Here is a 22,698-nt window from a genome sequence, read left to right as displayed (position 1 = left end):
CAGATTATGGCTGCCTGGGAAGTGCAGGAAGGGCAGGGACTGCTACGAACAAGGAAAAATTGAAGGCAGAGGAGTGATAGGAATAAATTTTGACTGCTCTTCTGCTCAGTCTGCTTTCACTTCCCCTGTGCTGACAGCTTCCAGCCTTCTGGCTCAGATAGGGCATGTGAGTAAGGCTCGTGTTAGAGGAGACCCCTGCCAGGCAGGGCTGCTCCAAGGCAAGAGTTTTAGAGAGACCATGCACACTGTAGGACATCCCAAACCAACACAAGACCAAAGTAGTTTAATCTCATTCAGTTCAGAAGGTGTGAGGGATGAAGAGATCCTTTGCTTGGGCACAAAACAGCAATCTGTGGCTACGTGCACTTCCCAGAAAAACCACACTGAGGAAAAATTGTTTGCTCCCTACAGGCTCACTGTGAATTTAACAGTGGTGCCAGCTCAAACTGACAGCTTTGCATGAGAGGGCCAGGAAAAGGAACATCATCCTACAGATGGTTTTGTCTTCACAACAGAATAAAAAATGCCAAGTGACTCCAAATAAACATGGAATGCATCACATTCGTTGCTACTGACTGAGGCCAAACAGGAACTCAAAACCAATGTGCAAAACCTGTGCATCTTGCTTTTTAATTAGCTAACAAATTAGCTGAAACCAATTACCTATATTCGTTAAGGCCAGGAGCAGTTTACTGAGTACTAACTCTATTCCTAAGATAATATCCTCATTGTCTGGAAAGGTCTATTCCCATTCATCCCCATGGAAGACATTTCAATCCCCAATCCTACTGGGGAGTATTTTTCCACTACAGGAGCCACACCAAAAACTCCTCTCATGCTAAAAGAAAATTGCTTCAATTCAGGTCCAGGGAACAATAGAAAGGAGTGTCAGTGCAAATCTCAGTCAGCAGCAGTTTGAGTTCTGCCAGCACAGAACCCTTTTACACAACCCTTTTACAATTTGTTTAATTGCATGGTAAATTCGATAATCTATTATTTTTTTGTCCCATAACTCTGTTCTTGTACCCAAGATATGCAGAGGTCCAACACAATGTACAACAGAAGAAGCCAGGACCCCATGATGTTTCCTCATACCTTGGTGGTAATTGGTGCCATAATACGGTTCAGATGTATATCTAGATTTGGCTGCTCTTGCATCTGAACTTTGGATGAGTCTGTAAATCAATAACACCAATACCTGAAAACTACTTTTTCCATTGAGGTGGCTCATGTGACTTAGACATTTTTTTGTTTGTTTGACAGGGTCTGGTTTGGAATTTTTTTTGTTTGGTTTTTTGGTTTGTGTGTTGGCTTTTTTTTCCTGAGGTGGGGAGTGTTAGTTTGGTTTGGTGATTTTTTGCCTATAATTCAAGCACAGGTCTATTTCACACAGAGCAGCACAAGGCAGAACTAAAAAAGAAACCCAAAAAGTCCCTCAAAACCCCAAAGGTTTTGACAGCTTGATTTCCCACAGCTATAATTTACATGTATGTTTTCAGGTATCTAAATATTAACTGTGCCAGAGAATCGAGGCACTGGGGTTAAGAAGTACCGCCAAGCATGCAGCCTTCTTTCCCCCAAGGCTATTGGTACCAAAGGATCACAGTGATTCTGGATTTCTGCAAAGGTGTTGCAGCAATGTCTGTGCAAGAAAAAAAAAACAAAAACAACAAACCAACAACAGAACACACCAAGGAAAAATTAAATCTTGCATCGCACTCCTGCGAAGAGCAGACTCATCTCATTTTCTGCATGTAGCTTTACTTGTTTCATATGGACCATGCTAGTAATGCAGGCTTCGACAACTAAGAATCTCCTTTCATATGTATAAAGCTTTCCTACCTGTGTAGCAGAATACACTGTTTTAAAAGATTACTGCAGTTTTAAAAGATCTGACAGTTTCCAAGACATCCAAATGTCTTGAAAGATCTCAGCCTTTGTATTTCAGGAAAGCTACCTGTGCTCTCTGCCCCCAGCTGAGACCCCTCTTAGTGAAACCCTGACTCCTGCAGGAATACTGGCATCTTTCCCCCTGCTTTTCTCCTTCCACACCCTCCTAACTCCAGCTGGAAGGAGATCTTGTGTTAAGACTGTGGCAGAAGGGGGGAAATGGTGTTGCAGGCCGCTGACCCAGTGAGGAGGTGGGAAGGCTATGAACTCCACAGCCTGTGGAATGCACAGAGGACAGCAGGAGGCTGCTGGTCTCATAGTCACCAGCTGTCATGGCAATTTGCCTTTCTGAGGTGTCAGACGGGGAAGTGGTCTTTGTTCCTGGATATAATTCAGTGTAACAATCAAATTAGGAAGGAGTTGAAAGCACTCTGGGCAGGTCTGTGCTCCCTAGGACAGCACTCACCAGTGACTGAGCTGGGACACGTTTTCCCCTCACGGTAGTGTTTGCTGTGCATTTCATTGCTCCACTTGGGTAGTGGTCTCAGGTCAGGATCTGTGCACCTTTAACAAGCTGTACTGTTGGCCTGCAGCAGCATTTCTCCCTCTGTAGCAAAATGCACTGCCCACTCAGAACATTCACTGGCAAAATCTCAGATCAACTGGTTTTGCCTCAGCATTGCTTCACATTGGAGCAAAAGAATGTGATGTTGAGAAAAGTTTGCGTGCCCCAAACATGCTGTGTCATGGCAGGAGATTCACATGAACAGACTCACAGCTGGAACAAAGAGACTTACCAAGGATTTCACTTTAGTCAGAGCTATGTCAAGCTCTCATTGCATAAGCATGTTATACCAGATGCATACACAGTTCTTAGAAATAAAAATGTCTCATCAGAAAGCCTAGGGTTAATTTAAATTGTTTAAATAGCAGGTTGTGCTAACCCAGTTCCTTGTGATGGATGTATGTCACTGACATATTTTATGAAAATCCTTTCGCTAGGATTTTTCTCCTGAGAAGCTGAGAGGCCTCAGAAATGAAACGTAAACAATAAGTATCTGATGGCTGTGGAATGTGGTCTGGAGATGGTTTACCAACAGGTGCATCTTTGATTGGTTGCATGTGAATTGTTTTTAATTAATGGCCAATGACAGCCAGCTGTGTTGGACTCTCAGTGTCTGTCACGAGATTTTATTATTCATTCCTTTCTTTCATCAGCCTTCTGATGTCTCCTTTCTCTTTCTTTAGCATAGTTTTAGTATAGAATTTTCTTTTAATATAATATATATCATAAAATAATAAATCAGCCTTCTGAAACATGGAGTCAAGATTCTCATCTCTTCCCTCATCCTGGGGACCCTCAAACACTCCCACAAATGTAAACCTGGAGCTCATCACAAGTCATCTGTGACTCTTAGTAGAAACTGTCTGTCAGATTTCAAATTTGCAAATGAAAATATTGCTGAAATAAGCTGTGACATAACTCTACACCAGGGCAAAAAAAATTCTCTTGCTTCTTATATGTGAGTGTTGGTGGCCTTACATGAGAAATGAAGAATAGTGAAGAAAGAAATGAAGAGGTGGAAGATGCATGAGTGGTTCTTCTTCATCCTGTGTTCTTTGGCTGGAAAATGGTATGTATTGAACTGGGTTTCTGATTATTGTCTTCTAGAAATTGTATTTATCCAGAATATCAAAGAGCAGAAAGGCCACAATAGCTTACATATATGCTTGATCTAGTAGTGTAATTGCCATTGAGACACATTGAAGTAGTATTTATTTCATGTTACAAGTCTCACAACTCAGAAGCAGTGATGACTGACATATTGGGGTGGTTAAAAAAATCCTACAAGTAAAAAAAAAGAATGGCATGAGAAAAAGATGAGATTTTTCTGTCATAGGGTACATGCACAGAAATTTCAACTGCTATATGATACATGCAGGGAGAGTGGGGAGGAAGCAGTTGAGAACATACCCGTACATTGAATTTGGGGACACTCTGAAATAAGTGCCAGCTGCTTATTTGCAAGACAGTAATTATGCAATAAGTCTGTTTAATCTTCAGGGTGCTGTGGAGCAGCATCTGCAAATTGTTCTTCACTTACACTGTTTCTACATCAGTGATGACTGTGCAACTATTAATATTGAAAGTAAGGGCAGCAGCTGCACACTCTGCATCAGATGGATACATGAGTCCTCCAGCAGGAAGTGAGCACAGCCATCAAAACAAGCTGTTGGTGGTGTCTAATGTTGTATTTCAAGAGAGGCTTTTTCTGAGGAGCAATGAATTGCTCCTCTGTGCAACACACATATTGCCTTTTTGCTCTTCTGAGTCACAGTGTTTCATTTCCATTTGTTTTCTACTGTTAATTTGCGAGCACAAAAACCTCTTTGGAGGCTGAACTTCTCAGCGAGCTTGATTTTAGCAGAAGCCTGTAAAGCATTTATTGACGACAAGGTGTCCTTCTGAAGGAAAATGCCACTCAGAGAACCCAACTGCACAGAGTATGTCACACAGAGCCACCGCATCACCTGCGCCCTTGCAGCGAAGAGGCCGCCTGCACCTTTCCTACCTCATGACATTGCAAAAAGAGTTTGAGACCTTCGAGCTTTTCTTCAGGGAGCTGTTCATGCTCCAGAATGACTACTGTGTTCATGCGGATGTCATTCGAGGAGCCATTTCCCTTCCAGCAGGCAGTGCTGATTTCTCGGCGCCTCCCTCATTTCCTGGGCAAAGAGGGTGGACTAGGGCAGCACCTCCCACCCGTGGGCTGACCTCCACTGCATGAGAGACCTGCTTGCCCTTGGCCGTGCCCTGGTGCTACCTAATCAACACCTGTGGTCAGGACCTCTCCTTAAAGCACAACAGGGAGATCGTCCAGCTGCTGAAGGGCCTTGGGGGCAAGGACATCACACCCAGGGTGCTGCCACCTCCCCACGTCACCACCTGCACCAAATATGTGCACAGGGAGCAATTTTACTCTTGCTTTTCTTTCATGCTGTGGACATTTTTGTGCAGATGTCCATCTGACCACCTATTTTGGCTCTGTGTCCATGGCCATCACCTGGCTCTTTGTGGGGTTCATGCTGCAGGACCAGCGTGTTCCACATCTGCTGGCACGGTCTGAGGACACCAACAGCCCTGAGGGGCACTCCTGGGTGATGGCCTGCAGAATCCCAGGTGAGCATGATTTCTTCCACTTGTTTTTTTCTGTAGATACACACATTTGTGCTTGTTTCACACATAGGCAAAGCTGGAGAGGGACTTCTTACAAGAGTATGCAGTGATAGGATATGGGGAATGGCCTTAAATTTAAAAAGGGTGGGTTTGGATTACATGTAAGGAAGAAATTTTTGCTGTGGGTGGTGATGAGGCAAAAGAACAGGCTGCCCAGAGAAGTGGTGAATGGCTCATCCCTGGCAATGTTAAAGGCCAGGCTGGATGGGGCTTTGAGGAACCTGGTCTAGTAGAAAGTGTCCCTGCCCATGGAAAGGGGTTTGGAACTACAAAATCTTTAAGATCTTTTTTCAACCCAAACCATTTTATGATTCTATTTCATAGGTGCACATGCAGATGCAGAAGCATTATCTAAAGTTGATTTTGATGAAATCAAAAATCTAGATGAAAAATTGAATTGTTACATAAGGCTGATCTATCAAATAGTCTTACTGGCCCTTTTTGAGCATTGAGGGAAAGGTGACTGTGCTGTCCAGAATGTGCACTACTGTTCCATGTCTGAGCAGAAAGATACCTGGGGATCTAAGTCCAAACAGAAATCCTTGGACATATTAGCTGATTCATCTGTAAAATCTGAGATGATGAAAAGAGAAGCAAAAAAGATTAAAATATGCAATCTATGCAAGCATTGTAGTGAAGAAATTTTGTACAAGACATTCGTTTTAGTGTGGAAAATTCTATTTTTCAATAAATTGAAGTCAGTTCCTCCCAGAAAATCTGAATTCAGGCTAGAGTCGACTTCTATTCTTCACATGCTTTCCTAAGGGACCACACACATCAGCTGTCCCATAGCAATTGCAAAAAACCCATGTAACTCATAACTACTGCCTAAACTTAATTGTACAAGGTCAAGAATTTATGCAGAGAAGCAGAATAAGAACCAGTATTTTCATCTTTACTGTGTGTGTTTACTGCTGCTTTCACCTTGTTTGCATGACTGGGAAAGGGTTGGAAGATGAGCAGGATTTCATCCTCGTGCATGCTGGTTTTAGAAGCACCTTGGCAGGACTCCACTGCTCCCAACTGCCTAGAGCTTCCCAGCAGCCCAAAGCAGGGATATGAGGAATGGAAGCACAGGTAAATTTTTTCTCCTGTCTTTTTCTTTCTCTTCACCTCTTCCCTGCTGTAACTTGTGGGAAATAAACATAGGGAGCAGTTACAAAGACAGAGCACATTAACTTTCAAATTATCACATAACTTCATGAGCATAGTGCATGCTCTTCTGTTAACTGTATTTTACAACTGGCCTGCACAAGAAGCACAAGTAGCTACTGATTGAGACATTTATAGAATAATTACGAGCATGTATTATTTGTAGCTAGATCACTTTTCCAGGAAGCTGGTTGCTGTGATCTTACTACAGTCCATTGCCTCAGAAGCCATAAACCTGGGACCAGATATGTTCTCCACAGTCAGAAAGCTTTAAGTGGTTGACATTTGTTGTACTGCACTATGTAGCTCACATAGCCTGCATATTTCATTGTTATTTCCATGATAATCCCTGCATGTTTTCCAGTATGGGCATACAATTTTTTTGTGATTGTTCTTTTTGTGTCTGAAAGATGTACGATCTCCACAGCACATATGTTTATTTTCCTCTTCCTTTTTTTCCTTGCCATCACATTAGATTGCCTGTCCAAAAGTGGCTCTGACAGACGTGCTCAGAGGCTGTGGTTGCACAGGATTTTGAACCCAAACTTACAAGGAAAACACTCAGTCAGACACTCACCTGAATGTATCCAAGTCAGATCCAAGAGTGCTGGGCAACTCTGGGGTGAGAAGTCATGCCTCTCAGTGTGTGGGATGTTAGCCTGGGACTCAGTTCTAGGCTCTAACAAAAAACTCCTGTCCAAGTTTGACCAAGCCACTTCCTTTAAGTTTCCAGGTACATCACAGGGAGATAATGATTTCGGGATGTGGTCCAGCTGTTAGAACAAAAAGTTGCAGGCCTCCAGGCAAGCAGAGGAGTCATTTAAGGACCAGTTTGGATGGATAGCATACCATGAAAGAGCTAAGCCAAACAGTTATTTGCAGTATCAGTATCAGCCATAATAATCTCAGTTCAGATAAAAGATAAAACAAGACTTGCCCACAAATCTTAAAATAGCATGCTTGTTGCCTAGAGTCATGTAATGAAGACCAAGACTTTTTCTTACCCCCTTAAAGGCTAAAGACTTTCAATCCTATTCAACTGGTTTTCAAATAACAGCCTTAACTTATCTTTGGTATTTATCTCAGGCTGCTTATCTTGCACATGACTCCTGCATGACAGAAAATTCTTGAAAGTCACCTTTCAGATAAGAAAGAGAAGCATGGGGGAATTAAGAGAAAGTATTTCCAAGGTATGTAGGTCTGAAATGGCCCTTGATGACTTTCCCCAGGACTCTGGAAAAGCATGTACTACCACAGTGCAGGTCAGTGGCCACAGTGTTACCACTGGGACACCTTTCCTCCCTCTAAAAAAAAAAAAAAAAAGAAAAAAGAAAAAAAAGCAGAAAGTGGGTTCTGATGGCCATGGGAGAGGTGTGCATCCCCAGGCCGTGCTACTGAGCCCCCCTACTTCTTCCAGGCCAAATTCCTGCCCTCACTTTCATGCCATGTAGTCACAGCATATGGACGATCTGGGACACAAGCAGTCTCCTGCAAACAATCCCTCAGGGTATGCAGGGGTGTCCATTGACATCCATCTCTGCTGGTCACCAGGAATTTATGCCTTGCTCAAGTGGGAAAATAAAGGTCACAAGAAGTAATAGAAGCACTTCTCATTCAGAGACACCAGCATGCTTTTGCCAGGGAGATCAGTGCTTTTATTTTCCATTCACAGAACCGGCCAAAAAGGGTGAAATGATATTCCCAGTGTATTAAAGCAGACCACGGGCAAAGCCAGCACCGCTACACTGACTCTCAGTCTGATGCACTGGACTGAACTGCTTTCCAGAACTGGCTCTCCTTTGGAATGACAGAATGTGGTTCCACTGTCATCTCTGCTCTCTTTGCTAAGAGTGAGCATGCACAAGATGCCTGAGCACCAGAAGCTCTTTTTTACCCTTTCTGGAGTCCCTCTTGACAGCTCCTTGGCAAGTTGGCTTCTGTCCTCTGTGCACTGTTAGAAAGACATCAGAACTGTTACTGCAGCCTGGGAAACATCGGAGGAGCTGTCTCCTACTTGCTTTAATAGGATGTCTTCAACAGCTGCTGCTGCTGTGGGGATCAGTTTTCCAATGTTCTTCTTTCCTCTTGCTTTCCTTCCCTGATGACAAGTGTAAGAGACATCAGGGTCTGGCACTCATCCATGATCTTTGTTCCTGATTACCACAAAAAAACCCCAAAAAACCCTGGATGAGAACATTCACACCCAGGCATTGATTTTCCCATCTCACCCTAAGCCCAGCATCAATAACCTCATCCCACTACTCACATCTCCTCAGAGGCACTTGGCTAAGGTAGCAGTTCGGGGAGTATTGCCAATGGAAATATAAGAGTTGCTAAATGCTTAGCAATCCCCTCAGGCTGAGAGCTGCAAGAGAAAGTTTGCCTGTAACTACTAGCTGGCACAGCAATCACCATTCACTCCCTTCCCTGTGCCAGTGCCCAGCTCTGTCCTGCTTGCGGAACAGGGCTGCAGGCCCATCCTGACATGCTGGAGCGGCCCTTCCCAGCTTCCATGCAAGAAAAGACACTAATGTGTGGTTCCTCTCTCTTCCCCAAAATGTGGGGCATCTGTCCCAGGGAAAGGGGGTGGGAAAGGAGCACCGTGTCACAGCTGCTCTTGTGCCAGCTCAAAAGCGACATGGGTGCATAGCAGTGCTATAGATGGCTAATGAGGTGATTGGCAATTAAGGGATAAGTATTGTGTGAATATTAAGAAAAGCTTTATTGATGTATAGTTATGTTATTGTCATTTAGATGGCCTCTGCTCTCCCCATAGTTCCCTTTTCCCCCCTGTGTTGTTGCCATCAGACAGCAGGGGCTGTCTAGGGCAGGTAGAGAGAAGGCTGCACGTGTCCCTTACCCGGGGCAGTTGGGAATGGAAAAGCTTGGTGCTTAGGGGGTGTGGCATGGCAACACCGGACCCTCCAATGAAGTTACAAGAAAGCAGTTTCCACTGATAAATGGCAAAGAAGAGCTGACTGGCAGATTTTGGGAGGGGCCAGGGCTGGCTGATACAACCCCCAGGGGTATAAAAGACTGAGCATCCATCTTGAAGATGAACTGGGCATATGGTATTCATGAGGGCAGTTCTGAGCATTGCAGCTTTTTCTTTATGTATTCCTTTGTTGTATTTTTGTTAAGGTTTAATAAACCTTTTTAAATTTTCAAAGTGAACAGTTGTTTCTCACAGCATGCCATCACTGCCTGCTACAAACCTGACAAACTTTTGCATCAGTGTGAATATGAGGTAGTTGATTACTAGAGCAGGTAGCCCACAGAGTCCTGTGCAAGCCCACAAGCCCAGACCACTCATGATTTGAAGGGGTAGATCACATTAACACAGGGCTGCTTTCCATCAGATAGAGACATCTGAGAACATGAGCAGCCTAAACCTGCAATCTTTCAGTGTATTTTTTGTTGCTGCTAATCTGACACCAAAATTGGGAATCAATGGAAGAAGATGTTGCCTTCTGGCTTGTGCTTACTTTTCCTAGGATCCACACAGCTGTGTGCTAGCCACAATTCCAAGTGGCTTTGACACAGTTGCTTATTATGTCTGTCTAAACTTGAAGAATCAGACTCACAGCAGCTCTCTCCAGGCAGGAAGATGGTTGCTAATATAGCCATAAATTTTGTCTGTTGCAAAGGAATTAAAATGGTGGATAGTTCTGTTTGTGGGTGGAGAGTTAAACCACTCCTAGACTTTGAAAGTATATCTGCATCATCTGATGTCAATCCTCAGTTGGGAGCTGAATGGTATACAGGAAAATAAGAAAAATGGCTACAGGTATGTCTCCAGTGGCGGCAGTAGAATCACAAGGGAGATGGGAGTTGTCCTTCACTGTAGTTTTTCTGATGCAGCAGTCTTACGTCCCAAATAGAGCTGTTAGCTGTCAAAGAACACCTCATTCACACCCCTTGGATGTGAGTGTGAGATGAAAGAGAAATACCAGAAGTTTCTGAGTAGCACTACTAGTGTATTAATCTACCACATTAGACATTTCCTTATTTTTAAGTTTTTACGTGGCCAGTTGCTTGAACAGACAGACCTGTGGGTTTTTTCAGATGCTTTAGCTTGCACTGAACTTTTCACCACAGCAACTTAATAATTCAAAATCGTTTTGGTGCCTCTCCATCCCACTGTCATTTGTAGATGGGCTCTTGGAGAACAACCTTCCCTGCAACGCACACGTCATTCTAATATACACTAATGTGGCTCTGTTCTGCCTGGGGTAATTGTTCATTTTCTTTAGCTTAGTCCCCACCCTTCAAAAGTCAGACAGACAGAGACACACAGTTTTTTAAATATGATTCCAGACAGTGATGCTGGTTGAATAAGCCATGCTGTAGAAAAAAGGTATTTTGTACCTATGTCTTCATCATTACTCATATAACTAATCCTCGTTCTTTTGTTCCTGTTCCCCATTATTTTAATGAGACTTCCTGATTGAGCAAGAACTTCTCATAGGAATAAAGTATTAAAAAATAGGGATTTTCCTGTGACTGTTTTTGAGTCTCATGCCCATGAAGTTGTTGTAATCTCACCATCAAAACCTTCCTCTTTTGAAAAACCTGCTCAAGGGAAAGTGTTGCAACACTATTGCTGCAATCACAAAAACACCTTAATTGCAGAAATTGTGAAAAATTACTCTTGTCCTCTAGCCCCCCTGCAAATATTATAGTTCACCTGAGAAGATATAATGTAAAGCAGGCTTTGGTCTATATACAATTCACAGTCATTGGAATTTAAGTACTGCAAAGGAATAATCCTTTTTTTTTTTCACAACCAATTGTTTGCCTCTCACTGAAACAGCACTTAGTGATGATGGGATAAGGATGGATATGTCTTCAGTAAGACTCGTTGTAAAAGCACAGCCACTAAATGGGCTTGTGCTCCCTCACTTGGTTCTCCTTTACCTTTTCAACTATCAGACATTGTTGTAAGAGGCTTCAAAGAACACAGCTCCTTGAAGAGCAGAATTAGATGAGAGTAATTTAAGGAAGATTTGTTTTTCTCTCTAAACAACAACATCAGGTAATGTCTGTGATAACTCATGCACATAACTAATTAAACTCCAGTCCAGCAGTAACAGAGACTTTTCTTCACATTCCCAGGTGCTGAGTTGCCAACAGCCCTGGATTTTTTTAGGGGGAAGATTCAACCAGACCACCTGAGCCTATCCCCTCCTTTCACCTATGAGCAAATTCATCTGACCACATCTAAAGCAGTGTTGCACACATTGAAATACAAACCCTGATGCCAGCACACAGCCAGGGTAGAAATTGGCAGAACCATGCCTAAATGGGTGCTGGGGTGGGCACTGGCAGCTCCTGCAGAGCAGCTCTCCTCTTGCCTGTCCTTGGCACGCAACATGTCCCCACAAGTCCAGCTCACTCCCACTGGGAGAAGCAAGTGTTTCCTGAACCACCCTCTAGAATTCAGCTCCTCAAAACCAGGACTGCAACACTCCCATATACACTAGATTTAGTTTAAGGGTCAAAAACAGCACAGAAAAGCTTCCTCCAAAACATATCAGAGGAAGCTACTAGAAGTGAGACTTTTCCTTATTATCCATCAGATGTTTAAACACAGGAGGTGCAGTTTAGCACTCTTATGACTGTCAGAAGCCTAACAGCTCAAGAAGATGACATGCATTTCCTTAAATCAGAACACTTTGTTTTAAATAAGCTTCTTGCTTTTTTCTGTGTTTCAATTCTTTCTTTCCAGCTTCTGAGGTCTGCTTTGAAGCTCAACATACTTGAGTTTATTTTAGTTAAACCTTCACCCTGCCACCCACACACTTTTGCTTTTGCATACCCCACTGAAATAAAAATTTCTGGTGGCAAAATGTGAAATTGAGCCTTTGTACATATTTAAGGAGGGGTGTTGGTTTTCTTTTTCCTCCATCGTCGCAAACTCATCTTGAAAGAAAATCTTTTCTTCTGAGGAATGCCCCCACATCTTTACCAGCTACCTCCCTTCCCTGGTCAGGTGAGATAACTTGTCTTGCCGGGCAAACAAGAAAACAGACAAACCAGAATTCCAGAGCAAATCATTCTTGCATGCCATCTTATGCACCTGGTCAGACAAATTCCTGTTGCTGTACAGGGTTAAGAGGTGGCCCTTTCCATCCTACCCACAACTGCTCATCAGCTTCTCTCCATCTTCCTAAACACTGGATTGAGGCTGGGTTGTGGATGGTGGGGAGACTGCCTTTCCCTGTTGTGGGAGGTGGCTCGTGGCATTGGTTTCAGGAATGGGATCATGCAGGAGCTGCTGGCCAGTCCGGGGATGTGCCAAGGCTGGGAGTGTGGGCACTGTGGTGGAGGTGGGTGAAGGGGCTGGTGGTGGCCGCCTGGGTGCTGCTGGTCACTGCTGTGCTGCTGAGGCACACTGGGGGTGAGTGGTGGCACTGGGGGCTCTCTGAAGGCCCACGGAGTGGGCACATGGCACGCCGCTGGCAAGGCAGGCAGCCTGCCTGAGGGGCTGGCAGCACTGGGGCACAGGCCTGCCAATTGTAAGTGTCCTGCAGTGTGGGAACCCAGGAGATTCCTCTGGCTGCCCTGGAAGATTTGAGACCCTGGCAGGGGGCTCAGAGACCTTGGCATGGAGTCAAAAACACCTATGCCTTTGATCTTAGCCCATGGAAAAAAGTTACCAAATTTGTGTGAAGATTTACAAGCCACAAGGGTTTGAATAGAATGACAGCTAATTTGTCACAAGGTGAAAAAGTAGAATTTTGGGGATTTAGAACAGGGATTTAGAATGGGGGTTTAAGAGGCAAAATGGGGGAATCTGGGCATGTCCTGTCTTTCTTCTTTCTCTTCTTGTCCTCCATCTTCTGCTGGGATGGTGACATTTCTGGATTGGTTTAGGGTAGAGACAGACTGTCTAACATAGGTAATAGGTATTGGAAAATTATTGTAAATAAAGTACACATAGTTTTTAGTATAAAAAGATAACACTGCCCTGAGGGTGGTCAGTGTGCCATGGACCGACCTGATGGACAGATCTCAGCGGGTCCGAAAAAGAATGTATCAGATAAGAGAAAATAAACAACCTTGAGGACCAGAGCCGAGGAATCCCAACATCTTCGAGCGCGGGGCCGGGAAAAAAGACCATTTAATACCTCAGGAGCCATCCCAGCAACAACAAACCTGAGACTGCAGCCTACTTATATGTGACCCACCTCAAGCCCTGCATGTTTCCCAAACATAAATATATGGCTCCAGTGCCCAGCAAAAGTTACTGTTGATTTCAGTCCTGTCTTGCAGAATAATATTCCCAAGGATGGCAACAGTTCAGGCAGATTTCTAAAGAGCAAACTGCTGTGCATCAGCTTGTGAAGTACAGGAGAAAAGCTTGGATCAGTTGGTGGCATAGGAGTGTAAAGAAATTGTCCCTTTGCCTAGAGAGAAATGCTGAAGGGGAAGCACAGGCTGTTTCAGGGGGCTGGTGGAGATTAGCCTGTTGGTAGATAGGTTTGACCCTGGAATCACAAGCATGGCATTTGGAAAGTCAAGGCCAATCAAGCAGCCTTTTATGCTGCAAGATTTCCAGCCTCATGTTGGTTTAAGTGTGCATGTTACTGACATGGGGGTGCAGTGGCTCATGTGTAAGCTGCCTGTGTTTGTCTTCATAATCTGTGGTGCTGATGCAAGGAGGAAAGGGAAGGGAAGATGCAAGGTTGCCTCTTGGAGTCAACACATGCAGAACAGCTCACACTGGAATTGTAATGGCAAAAAAACGGAAGGGAAGGGCTTAGAGGGGATGTTACCTTTGGAGTTGTGTTGTCTTTGTCCTGTGAGAGAGGTCCAGGCTCTGAAGCAATGCTTTTCCTTCCTCCCAACCTCCACCACTAAGAAAAGGAATGAAATTAAAGGCAGCAGAGGGGCTGACACGTCTCTCCTTGTGGCTCTCTCCACACCTGAGCAGTACAGTGCTGCTGGTGGCTGCTCTTAAGGCCTGGTGGCAGCAAACCTGTTTCCAGAGCAGTGCTCAGTATTGCTGCCCAAGAGGTGGCTCTTTCCTATTCCTGGTTTTCAAGGACAAAACTCTGCCAACCATGAGGGAATGAGAGAACAGAGGTGAACAGAAGTAGAGTGAGCAGCTCATGACAAAATTTATTTTAACTTTCATTTATTTTAACTTCTCAGACAAACTGGTTTTTTTTAAGAACAACACCCCAGGAAAATTCTGAATCTGAAATCAGTCACTCAAGCAACTATTTAAAGAAAAATATGTATAAATTATTTTTTTTTCCCCATATTGAGCTACACTTTACCCTACTTTTTAATTAACTTACAAAGATGCCTGATTTCCTCAATTTGGGAGACAGTGAATAATGTGAAGTCAGTAGTTTGTATTCCTGGAAGGCAGTGCCTTCCAGTATTTTTGTGGATGTCCTGGGGTCATTCCTGTTTTGTCAGATATCTTTCTGCTTTGCCATTGTATCAGCATTTTCCAAAATTTCTCCCACACTACATTTATTGCCATCTGTTATGAACAGATTTTTAATTGGAATGGTAATGCACATCCCAGGCTATTTAAAGCATTTATTCCCTGCCATCACTGTCCATTTTTCTTTTTCATAAAGTGTTATCTTTACCTTAATGCTTTCTGTGAAAAAGTAATATTTTTCTGAATTTTCCCTGGGACAAAACCACACTTTTTGGCATGTTGTTTTATTTGGTAAATGCAATATACCAAAGGGGAGAAATAAATCTGTTAAGTTCTGGTTATAGCTGACACACACTGCTGTTTATGGCAAAGTGCTATGGCAGTTCTGCAGTTGGATCATACAGCCCTTTTTGCATTTGCTTTAAAAGTCATGAGTCAGTTTTTGTGGCATGGCACTTGGTGTGAGTGGTTGGTATTGGGACTGGCACTGTTTAACATCTCTGTCAGTGACAGGGACAGTGGGATTGCATGCACCCCCAGCAAATCTGCTGGTGACACCGAGCTGTGTGGTGCAGTCAGCATGCTGGAGGGAAGGGATGGCATCCAGAGGGCCCTGGACAGGCTGGAGAGACGGGACTGTGCAAACCTCATGGAGTTCAACAAGGCCAAGTGCAAGGTCTTGCATGTGGGTTGCAAGGACAAATACAGGCTGGGGGAAAATGGATTGAGAGCAGCCCTGAAGAGAAGGACTTGGGGGTGTTGGTTGCTCAGCAAGACCCAGCAGTGTGTGCCTGCAGCCCAAAAAGACAAATGTATCCTGGGCTGCATCCAAAGCAGCGTGGCCAGCAGGCTGGGAGAGGTGACTCTGCCCCTCTGCCCTGCTCTGATGAGAACCCACCTGCAGTGCTGCATCCACCTCTGGGTCCCCCAGCATGAGGAGGACATGGGCCTGCTGGAGCAAGGCCAGAGGACTATAGAGATGATCAAAGTCTGGAGCACCTCTCCTATGAAGACAGGCTGAGAGAGCTGGGGTTGTTCAGCCTGGAGGAAAGAAGGCTCTCAGCTGACCTTAGAGCATCTTTCCAGTACCTAAAGAGAGCCTATAAGAGAGCTGGAGAGGCACCTGTTATAGGGGCATATTGGAATAGGACATGGGGGAATGGCTTTACACCATAAGAGCATGGTTTTAGATTGAATATATGGAAGAAATTCTTTACTGTGAGGGTGGTGAGGCACTGGACAGGTTGTCCAGAGGAGTTGTGAAAGCCCCATCTCTGGGAGTGTTCAAGACCAGGTTGGATGGGACTTTGAAAAACCTGGGCTAGTAGAGAGTGTTTTTAGAGACAAATAGAAGGTGATAATTAGTGACAAGCATAGGATAAACTCTAAACCTCTTTATATCCTGGATAGGTCCTGTGATCTGCCTAAATCTGTATCTATTATTGTATATCATCATAGGCTATAACTGAGTTTCAATAATTCCTTCCAATTATATCATGCTTGAATTTGTTCTGTTAGTCTCTTTCCTTAAACAAACCAACCAACCAACCAACCAACAACAAAAACCAAAGCAAAAATCCAGTGCTTACCACTAAATTCATGTGAAGGTACTTACTATGTGTTAGTGGCCCAGTGTTCAAATAGCACTTGGAGGGCAGTGCTGGTTGGGAAGGTTACATGAATGATCATGTGCAGTATTATACTGAGGCTGCTGTAGAAGAGGGATTTTATTTTGCAAATGAAACTTTTACGTCTTTTGTGTTGACATCTTGTCTTTGTAATGAAAGCTGCTCTCAGTGAAGAAACTTGACAGCCATGTTAGCAGCCAGGCATCTGTTGATGTGTATTCCAAAGCATTTTACCCCAGTTCTGTGGAGAAAGATCTCAGAGAGTGCACATAAACCTGAACACAAAGCTCTTAAAAGGACTAATTATTTGATTTTCTGTTACCTAGTTTCAGAAGTCCCAGGATCCATGGCCAGCACACGATGGGGAGGTGGAAGTGGTGAAGTGGATTGGTATGGAAGAGAGCCATGGAAGTTGTCATGGCAATGTGTATGTTTCTCTCCATTTTTTCTTCCTGTGCTAGCAACAAATATTTAATTTCAAAAATCCTTAATCCATAACATAGTTATGTGTATTGATGAGAAAAATAAATTGAGAACTTCAGTCAGCTTCAATGACAGCATCAATACAACTATATTGAAATCAGTGAAAATGCACAAATAGCACCCAGAATTAGCTTGTGGAAAATCTAGTGTGGGTAAAAGTATTGGTTTCTCTTCACTGACAGAGGAAATTCAACTGGTATTTTCAGGTGACAACACCCTAGCCTACAATGTCACTAAAAACAGTCAAGAGAATAGCAGTAGCAATCTTAATTTCTGCTGTGTCAGAGCATAAACTCATGAGACAGCATTTTTAGAGATATTCTGTAAATGCACCTTGGATTGCGTTGTTTCACACTGCCTGCAAATCACTTAATACTTGGACACCAAAGTATGAGAGATCCAAAATGAGACACCAGGACAAAGCTCCTCTTGCAGCTGCAGGAGCTTTCCATTTTTGTCATTTTTAATGGGATATTTTCTAGCTCCAGCTTTTGTCTTGCTACCCTGTCATTGCTGTCATTTCCTACAAAAATACAAACATAGCCATGTATTCCTGGAACTTTTTGTGTCTAAAAGACAAGTGTAATGAATCTCAATCAACAAGATCTTAAACACAGAAATACAACTTCTGGCTATACATAGATATGGTTCTGTCAAATATACTGATATTTACTACAGAGAATAACAGAAAACTACTGGAAACAGACTAGAGGTGCTGCATTTCCCAGATCATACCTGTTCTTTAAATATCTGTTGGGACAAGGTTTGTAGGAGCAAACAAGATCTTTTACTAGATCAGTGTGCCTGGTTAGAAAAATCAGATAGGGATTTAGGCACAGGAGTCCACGTCTGAAAAACAGGGGCTTGCATATTTGTCTTACTTGGCTGACTAACTGAACTGGAAAAAAAAAAATTAAAAAGAATTATTTACATGCAGACACTAAGACACATCAGTGTCCTTAGACTGTCCTGTGTAAGGACACAGGGAGAGATGGAAAGTGGGGAAGATAAGTATTTTCAGGACTGAAAAAGAGTAACCAAGCTTTGGCAATGACCTAGTGTTTCTGTTTTGTATCTTGATGTGGCATAAGATTTCTTAAGATTTCTTCCCAAGTGTATTCAGTTTAGTGGCATACAGTGGTTGACCCAAACACAGCCTAGGGCTTGGAACATCACAGCTCCATTTTAATTCCACAGAAACAGCCACTAGAGGGAGGCCATCCAACGTCTTAGCAGATTGTCCCTTCAAACCCTTGGTAAAATGCACAAAATCTCAACCGAACCGATATGATGCAGAGAAGGAATAAAAAAAAAAAAAAAAGAAAAAAAAGAAAAAAAAAGAAAAAAAAAAACAAACGGGGCTTGAGAATATTTTAGTGTGGCAAACAGAAGACAAAAGTCATGGTTATCAGTCATCATGTCCTAAAAAACAAAGCAAGGAGGCAAACCTATGGATGCTTACTCCTCAGCTGTTGTGGTTGTATTCACATGGCATGTTAGCAGCACTGTTGAGTGACCCAGTCAGCTGCACAAAAAGCAGTAAAAATTGGGATGCCTGAATCTAGAGAGACTGTGTGCTGCTCTCCTGCCTTTCTTCTGAGCAAGCAGTGATGGCCCAAAGAATAACTCTTGAATAACAGCAGTTTACCACCAACTTTATGAAAACATTGCTAATTTCAGGGTCTTTTAACAAACTGGATTGCCAACTGCAGCAGTTCTGTAGCACGAACACAAGACATTTAGATGTCCTGGAGCGTGGCTGGTAACCTGCGGGGAAAGTTCTGAACAGACAGGATCTGCCTCAGTCAGCTTGTTCTGCTTTTAGAGCTGTCAACACCTAATGATGCAGATTCTGGCAGAGAGGCACCAAGAGTTTACCTCCAGAGAAGAAATTCTGCTTAGTATTTGGAAGAGGGGAGAAGAGGGCTTTGCTATCCTGCTGTCACGGAGGAAGCTAAAGAGAGAAATATTGCAGAGTGAGTAATTATTTCAAATAGAGAGTTTTAGGAAGATCTAGAGACTTAAGAACTTAAGAGAAGTCTGGGACCAGCCCATCCCTTCCTTGGTCTAACAAGCTGAATATCTCCCAAACTGAAAAATCCCAAATAAAATAAAGCTGTGCTCACCATTTTGTGTGAATATTTAAAGTAGCCCAGAGTACAAACAACATCACATTTCATTGTTAAGACTCCAGAGGTAAATAGCAAAATGTCAACAGCAGAAGCAATGAGCTTGGCAGTTTGAAATTGATGGGTATAATGGCATGTAGCACTCTGAACCTGAAGAAATACAGATATTTCATGGGTATACAGATACATTCCGGGTTAAATTACCTATTCAAGTAAGAATCCAGAAAAACATCACAGATTTCTGTCCATAGGTTATTTAAGATTATTTAAGTTTTGTTGGGTTTTTTTTTGTTTTCTTTTGTTTTCATGAATGCTACTCCAGGTTATGCTTTTCTATAAGTAAGTCAATCTGGTTTCACTGTGTGACTGATTTTTGAGTGCCACACCTGCCTCAGCAGTCTCTTTTTTTGTAGAAAGAGCAATACAGTTATTCACTGTAGAAGAGACAAAACAATGATTTCTGGCAGCCAAACTGAAGAAGTGCATTGAAACCAGTGAGACCTTACCATACTGGTGTTAATTTGAAATAGCAGTAAAAGACAGGGGAAGATGAAAAACTGAAGGGGGTGTCTGGTAGGAAAGATATTAAGGAAGGTTAGACTCCCCTGCACAACAGTGACAGCAGCGATTGAGTTCAGCAGCTGTGGTGCACCTCCACAGAGAGGCTTGAGCTCCTGCATCTGTACCTCCTTTTTCTTCTATTTATATGACAGAGCAAAAAAAAAAAAATCAAAACAAAAACCCACAACAAAAAAAACCAAAACCACCCCCCAGATGTTTAACAAAGTATCCAATTTCACTTTAGTAATGAAAGCAATGTGTATGTAGAATCATAGTATTAAAGAACGGTTTAGGTTGGAAGGGACCTTAAAGGTCATTTAGTTCCAAAATCGCTACCATGGGCTGGAATTTCATTCACTAGATCAGGCCCCCACCCAGCCTGAACTGGGGACACTGCCAGGGGCACCCACAGATGCAGAACAAAGAAAAATCCAAGCACAATTTAGTGAGCTTGTAGTCTGGTTTGGTTTTTTCTCTCGCATATTGCATTCCTCTGTTGGCTGTATCAATTCCTCTGCCTTATTCTTCAAACCTTGTCTCACTTAATTTATGAGCACACAGCTACCACAAACCCATCATTTTGAAACCCACAAATGCAAGGCTGAAGCATTGGCACCCATGAATAAATCATAGCATAACCACAAGAGGCATAAAACAGAAGTAGCCAGTAGGACTGTCTGCTCACTGGCTTCTGAGTCAGTCACTGGTTTCTAATTCAGTTAAAGCATCAAAGATTCTGATTTATGTGAGCTGTGAGGTCAGCAGTGGCATCAGCAGCACCAAACAATGAATGAAAGTGCTGCAAACATAATGAAGGATGGTCTCAAAATCACAATAAGGTGTTACATCGTGATGTGCAGGAATAGATCAACACCCTCAGCTTTCACCAGGAACCAGCCTGTGATGATACAAACATCTAATTAACAGCTTGACATAATGCTTAAAAAAAGTTTTTCTGGCATTACTCCGCAGCAGAGAGGCACTTTTTATGACCCTCTGCAAATCATTCTCAATGGATTTAAACAAAGACCAATTTTCATTGCTCCAGATTCACAGTACCACCCTCTAGCTATGGCTTTTCTTTCCATCTCCATCCTTTCCCTACTCTAGGAATCCAGGGAAGATTCAGACCTTTAGTAACAGAGGGTCATCCAAGAAAAGGTCTTTGCCTAGCAAATCCTGCTGTCTCAGGGCTGGTGACTGCCAGCACAGTGGTGGTTTGCTATGTGGGCATGAAAGCTTACTCATAAGAATGATTAACAATTGGCTGGTGTGTGAATGTCATTTTTGTGAGGGGCACCTGAAGAGGCTGGAAACAGGCATTAGAAATAGGCCTAGAAATAGGCACTGAAGGCAAAGCAATGGCATTAAGTAGGTAACGCCAAACCTTCCTACCTGATTTGATTAGGTGCTTGAACTAAAATGGAGGGAGTTGCACCTGTGGACTGATTAGCATAATAAGTTAGAGATATAACTAGCAAATAGACAGGGGGTCAAGTAGTAATTATAGGAAAGTTATATTACCACTGAATGCTTCTGCCTTAGTTTGTTAAAATGTATAAATAGTGCAATCAGTTTGTTAAAATGTATACATAGCGTAAAGTATTGATGACAAGTGAGCAGACCAAGCTCGCTACTTTGTGCAAACTAGAATGAAAGATGGAAATACCTGTGTCAGTGAGTGAATTGGCACTGGGCACCAGTTAGCAAGCCTGCCTTCTGGACAAAGGAATGCATCCAGTGCAGTGCTGGGCAGGCTGCTCCACATGGCGCTGGGGATTGTGCCCTGTAGCACAACGCCACCATTGCTCTGCCATGTGTGTGGTATCCTCAGCAGAGCTGCCAAGGAATCCAGATGCCTTCTTTTGACATCTGGATTGGGTTTCCAGGGAAAGATTGGCTTATGAGAGGAGACACCAGGACCAATGCTCCTGTTGGGCAGAGTCAGCCAGCTCCAGGACAGACCCACTGCTGGCCAAGGCTGAACTCAGGACGACAGTGGTGGCATCCCTGTGATAATGTATTTAAGAAGTGAAAAGAACTTACTGCACAACAGCATTAGCAGCTGGAGAGAGGAAGGAGAACCTTTTGGGAGGAACAGCCCTGCAGACAGCAAGGTCAGTGAAGAAGGAGGACAGGAGGTGTTCCAGGTGCAGGAGCGGAGGTTCCCCTGCAGCCCGTGCTGCAGCCCGCAGTGAGGTGGACTAACCCCCTCCAGCCCACGGAGCAGAGATCCTCCTGCAGCCCCAGGGGGACCCCACACTGGAGTAGGTGGACGTGCCCCGGAGGAAGCTGAAGCTGCAGCCCACGGAGAGAGGAACCCACGCCGGAGCAAGCGTGCTGGCAGGACTTGTGACCACGCAGAAGATCCACAGGCTGGAGCAGCCTGTTCCCGAAGCACTGCACCCCATGGAAGGACCTGCGCTGTGGCAGGTTGTGCAGGACTGTCTCCTGTGGGAAGGACCTTGTGAAAAACGCCAATCACTTGTTTTTAAAATTTTAAAAGTTTAATGATAGAAAATGGTTATAAAAATAGCAATATAATTAGAGTAATAATAATTTGGACAATTTGGATTAGGACAATATGAGACAATAGAAACAAAGAGTTACAGAGGTACCTTTTTTTGGGCAAAACAAGCCCGAAAAAGGACCCACGTTAACAGAGGATCAACACTTAATAGGTGGTTGCATATTCATACATCTCATACATGATGCATAAATTCCATTCAAACAAAGGCTTCTGTCTGGTCAGCATCAACTTCTTCCTTTTAATCCTGACGGCATCTTCATGGCTGAGCAAGGCGGGAAGAAGTTCATTTCTTCTGATAAGAGAGCAATAAATTCTCTTTCTCTGAAAGATTTAGGTGTCCTGTGGCTGCTATCTCGCTGCGAGTCCTTTCTTTAAAAAGTATCTTACATAGCACAGTTTCTATTTTAACATTATGTTATAACCTAAAACTATATTTAACACACTATTAAAAAAATTAATTCAGTATATCTTTCTAACATAACACATATAATACTCATTTTAATATTTGCGGAAAGCCAAACATAAAATACCCATTTTTCACAGACCCCACGCTTGGGCACGGCAAGAGTGCGAGGAGGGAGCAGCATCGCAGGAGAGGCGCTACGGACCGACCGCAACTTCCACTCCCACCCCCTGGCAGTGCGGGGTGATGCCGAGCCTGGGAAGAAAAGGGGAGGTGGGTGTTT

At 43.4% G+C, this 22,698-nt stretch overlaps 1 protein-coding gene across 1 annotated transcript; it reads left to right on the top strand.

Annotated features, from left to right (window-relative positions):
• Positions 1–4,098: 4,098 nt before the first annotated feature.
• GCNT2 (glucosaminyl (N-acetyl) transferase 2 (I blood group)) lies at positions 4,099–22,662 on the top strand. The gene is given in 8 exon segments (XM_066572015.1): positions 4,099–4,253; positions 4,255–4,455; positions 4,457–4,559; positions 4,561–4,592; positions 4,594–4,693; positions 4,695–4,915; positions 4,917–5,071; positions 22,556–22,662. Coding segments are annotated over 8 exon segments (999 nt in total). The 5' UTR covers positions 4,099–4,173.
• The last annotated feature ends 36 nt before the right edge of the window (positions 22,663–22,698 follow it).

This window comes from Molothrus aeneus, chromosome 1, assembly GCF_037042795.1.
Source record: "Molothrus aeneus isolate 106 chromosome 1, BPBGC_Maene_1.0, whole genome shotgun sequence".
Classification (NCBI taxonomy): Eukaryota; Metazoa; Chordata; class Aves; order Passeriformes; family Icteridae; genus Molothrus; species Molothrus aeneus.
This window is presented reverse-complemented; position numbering and strand designations above follow the sequence as displayed.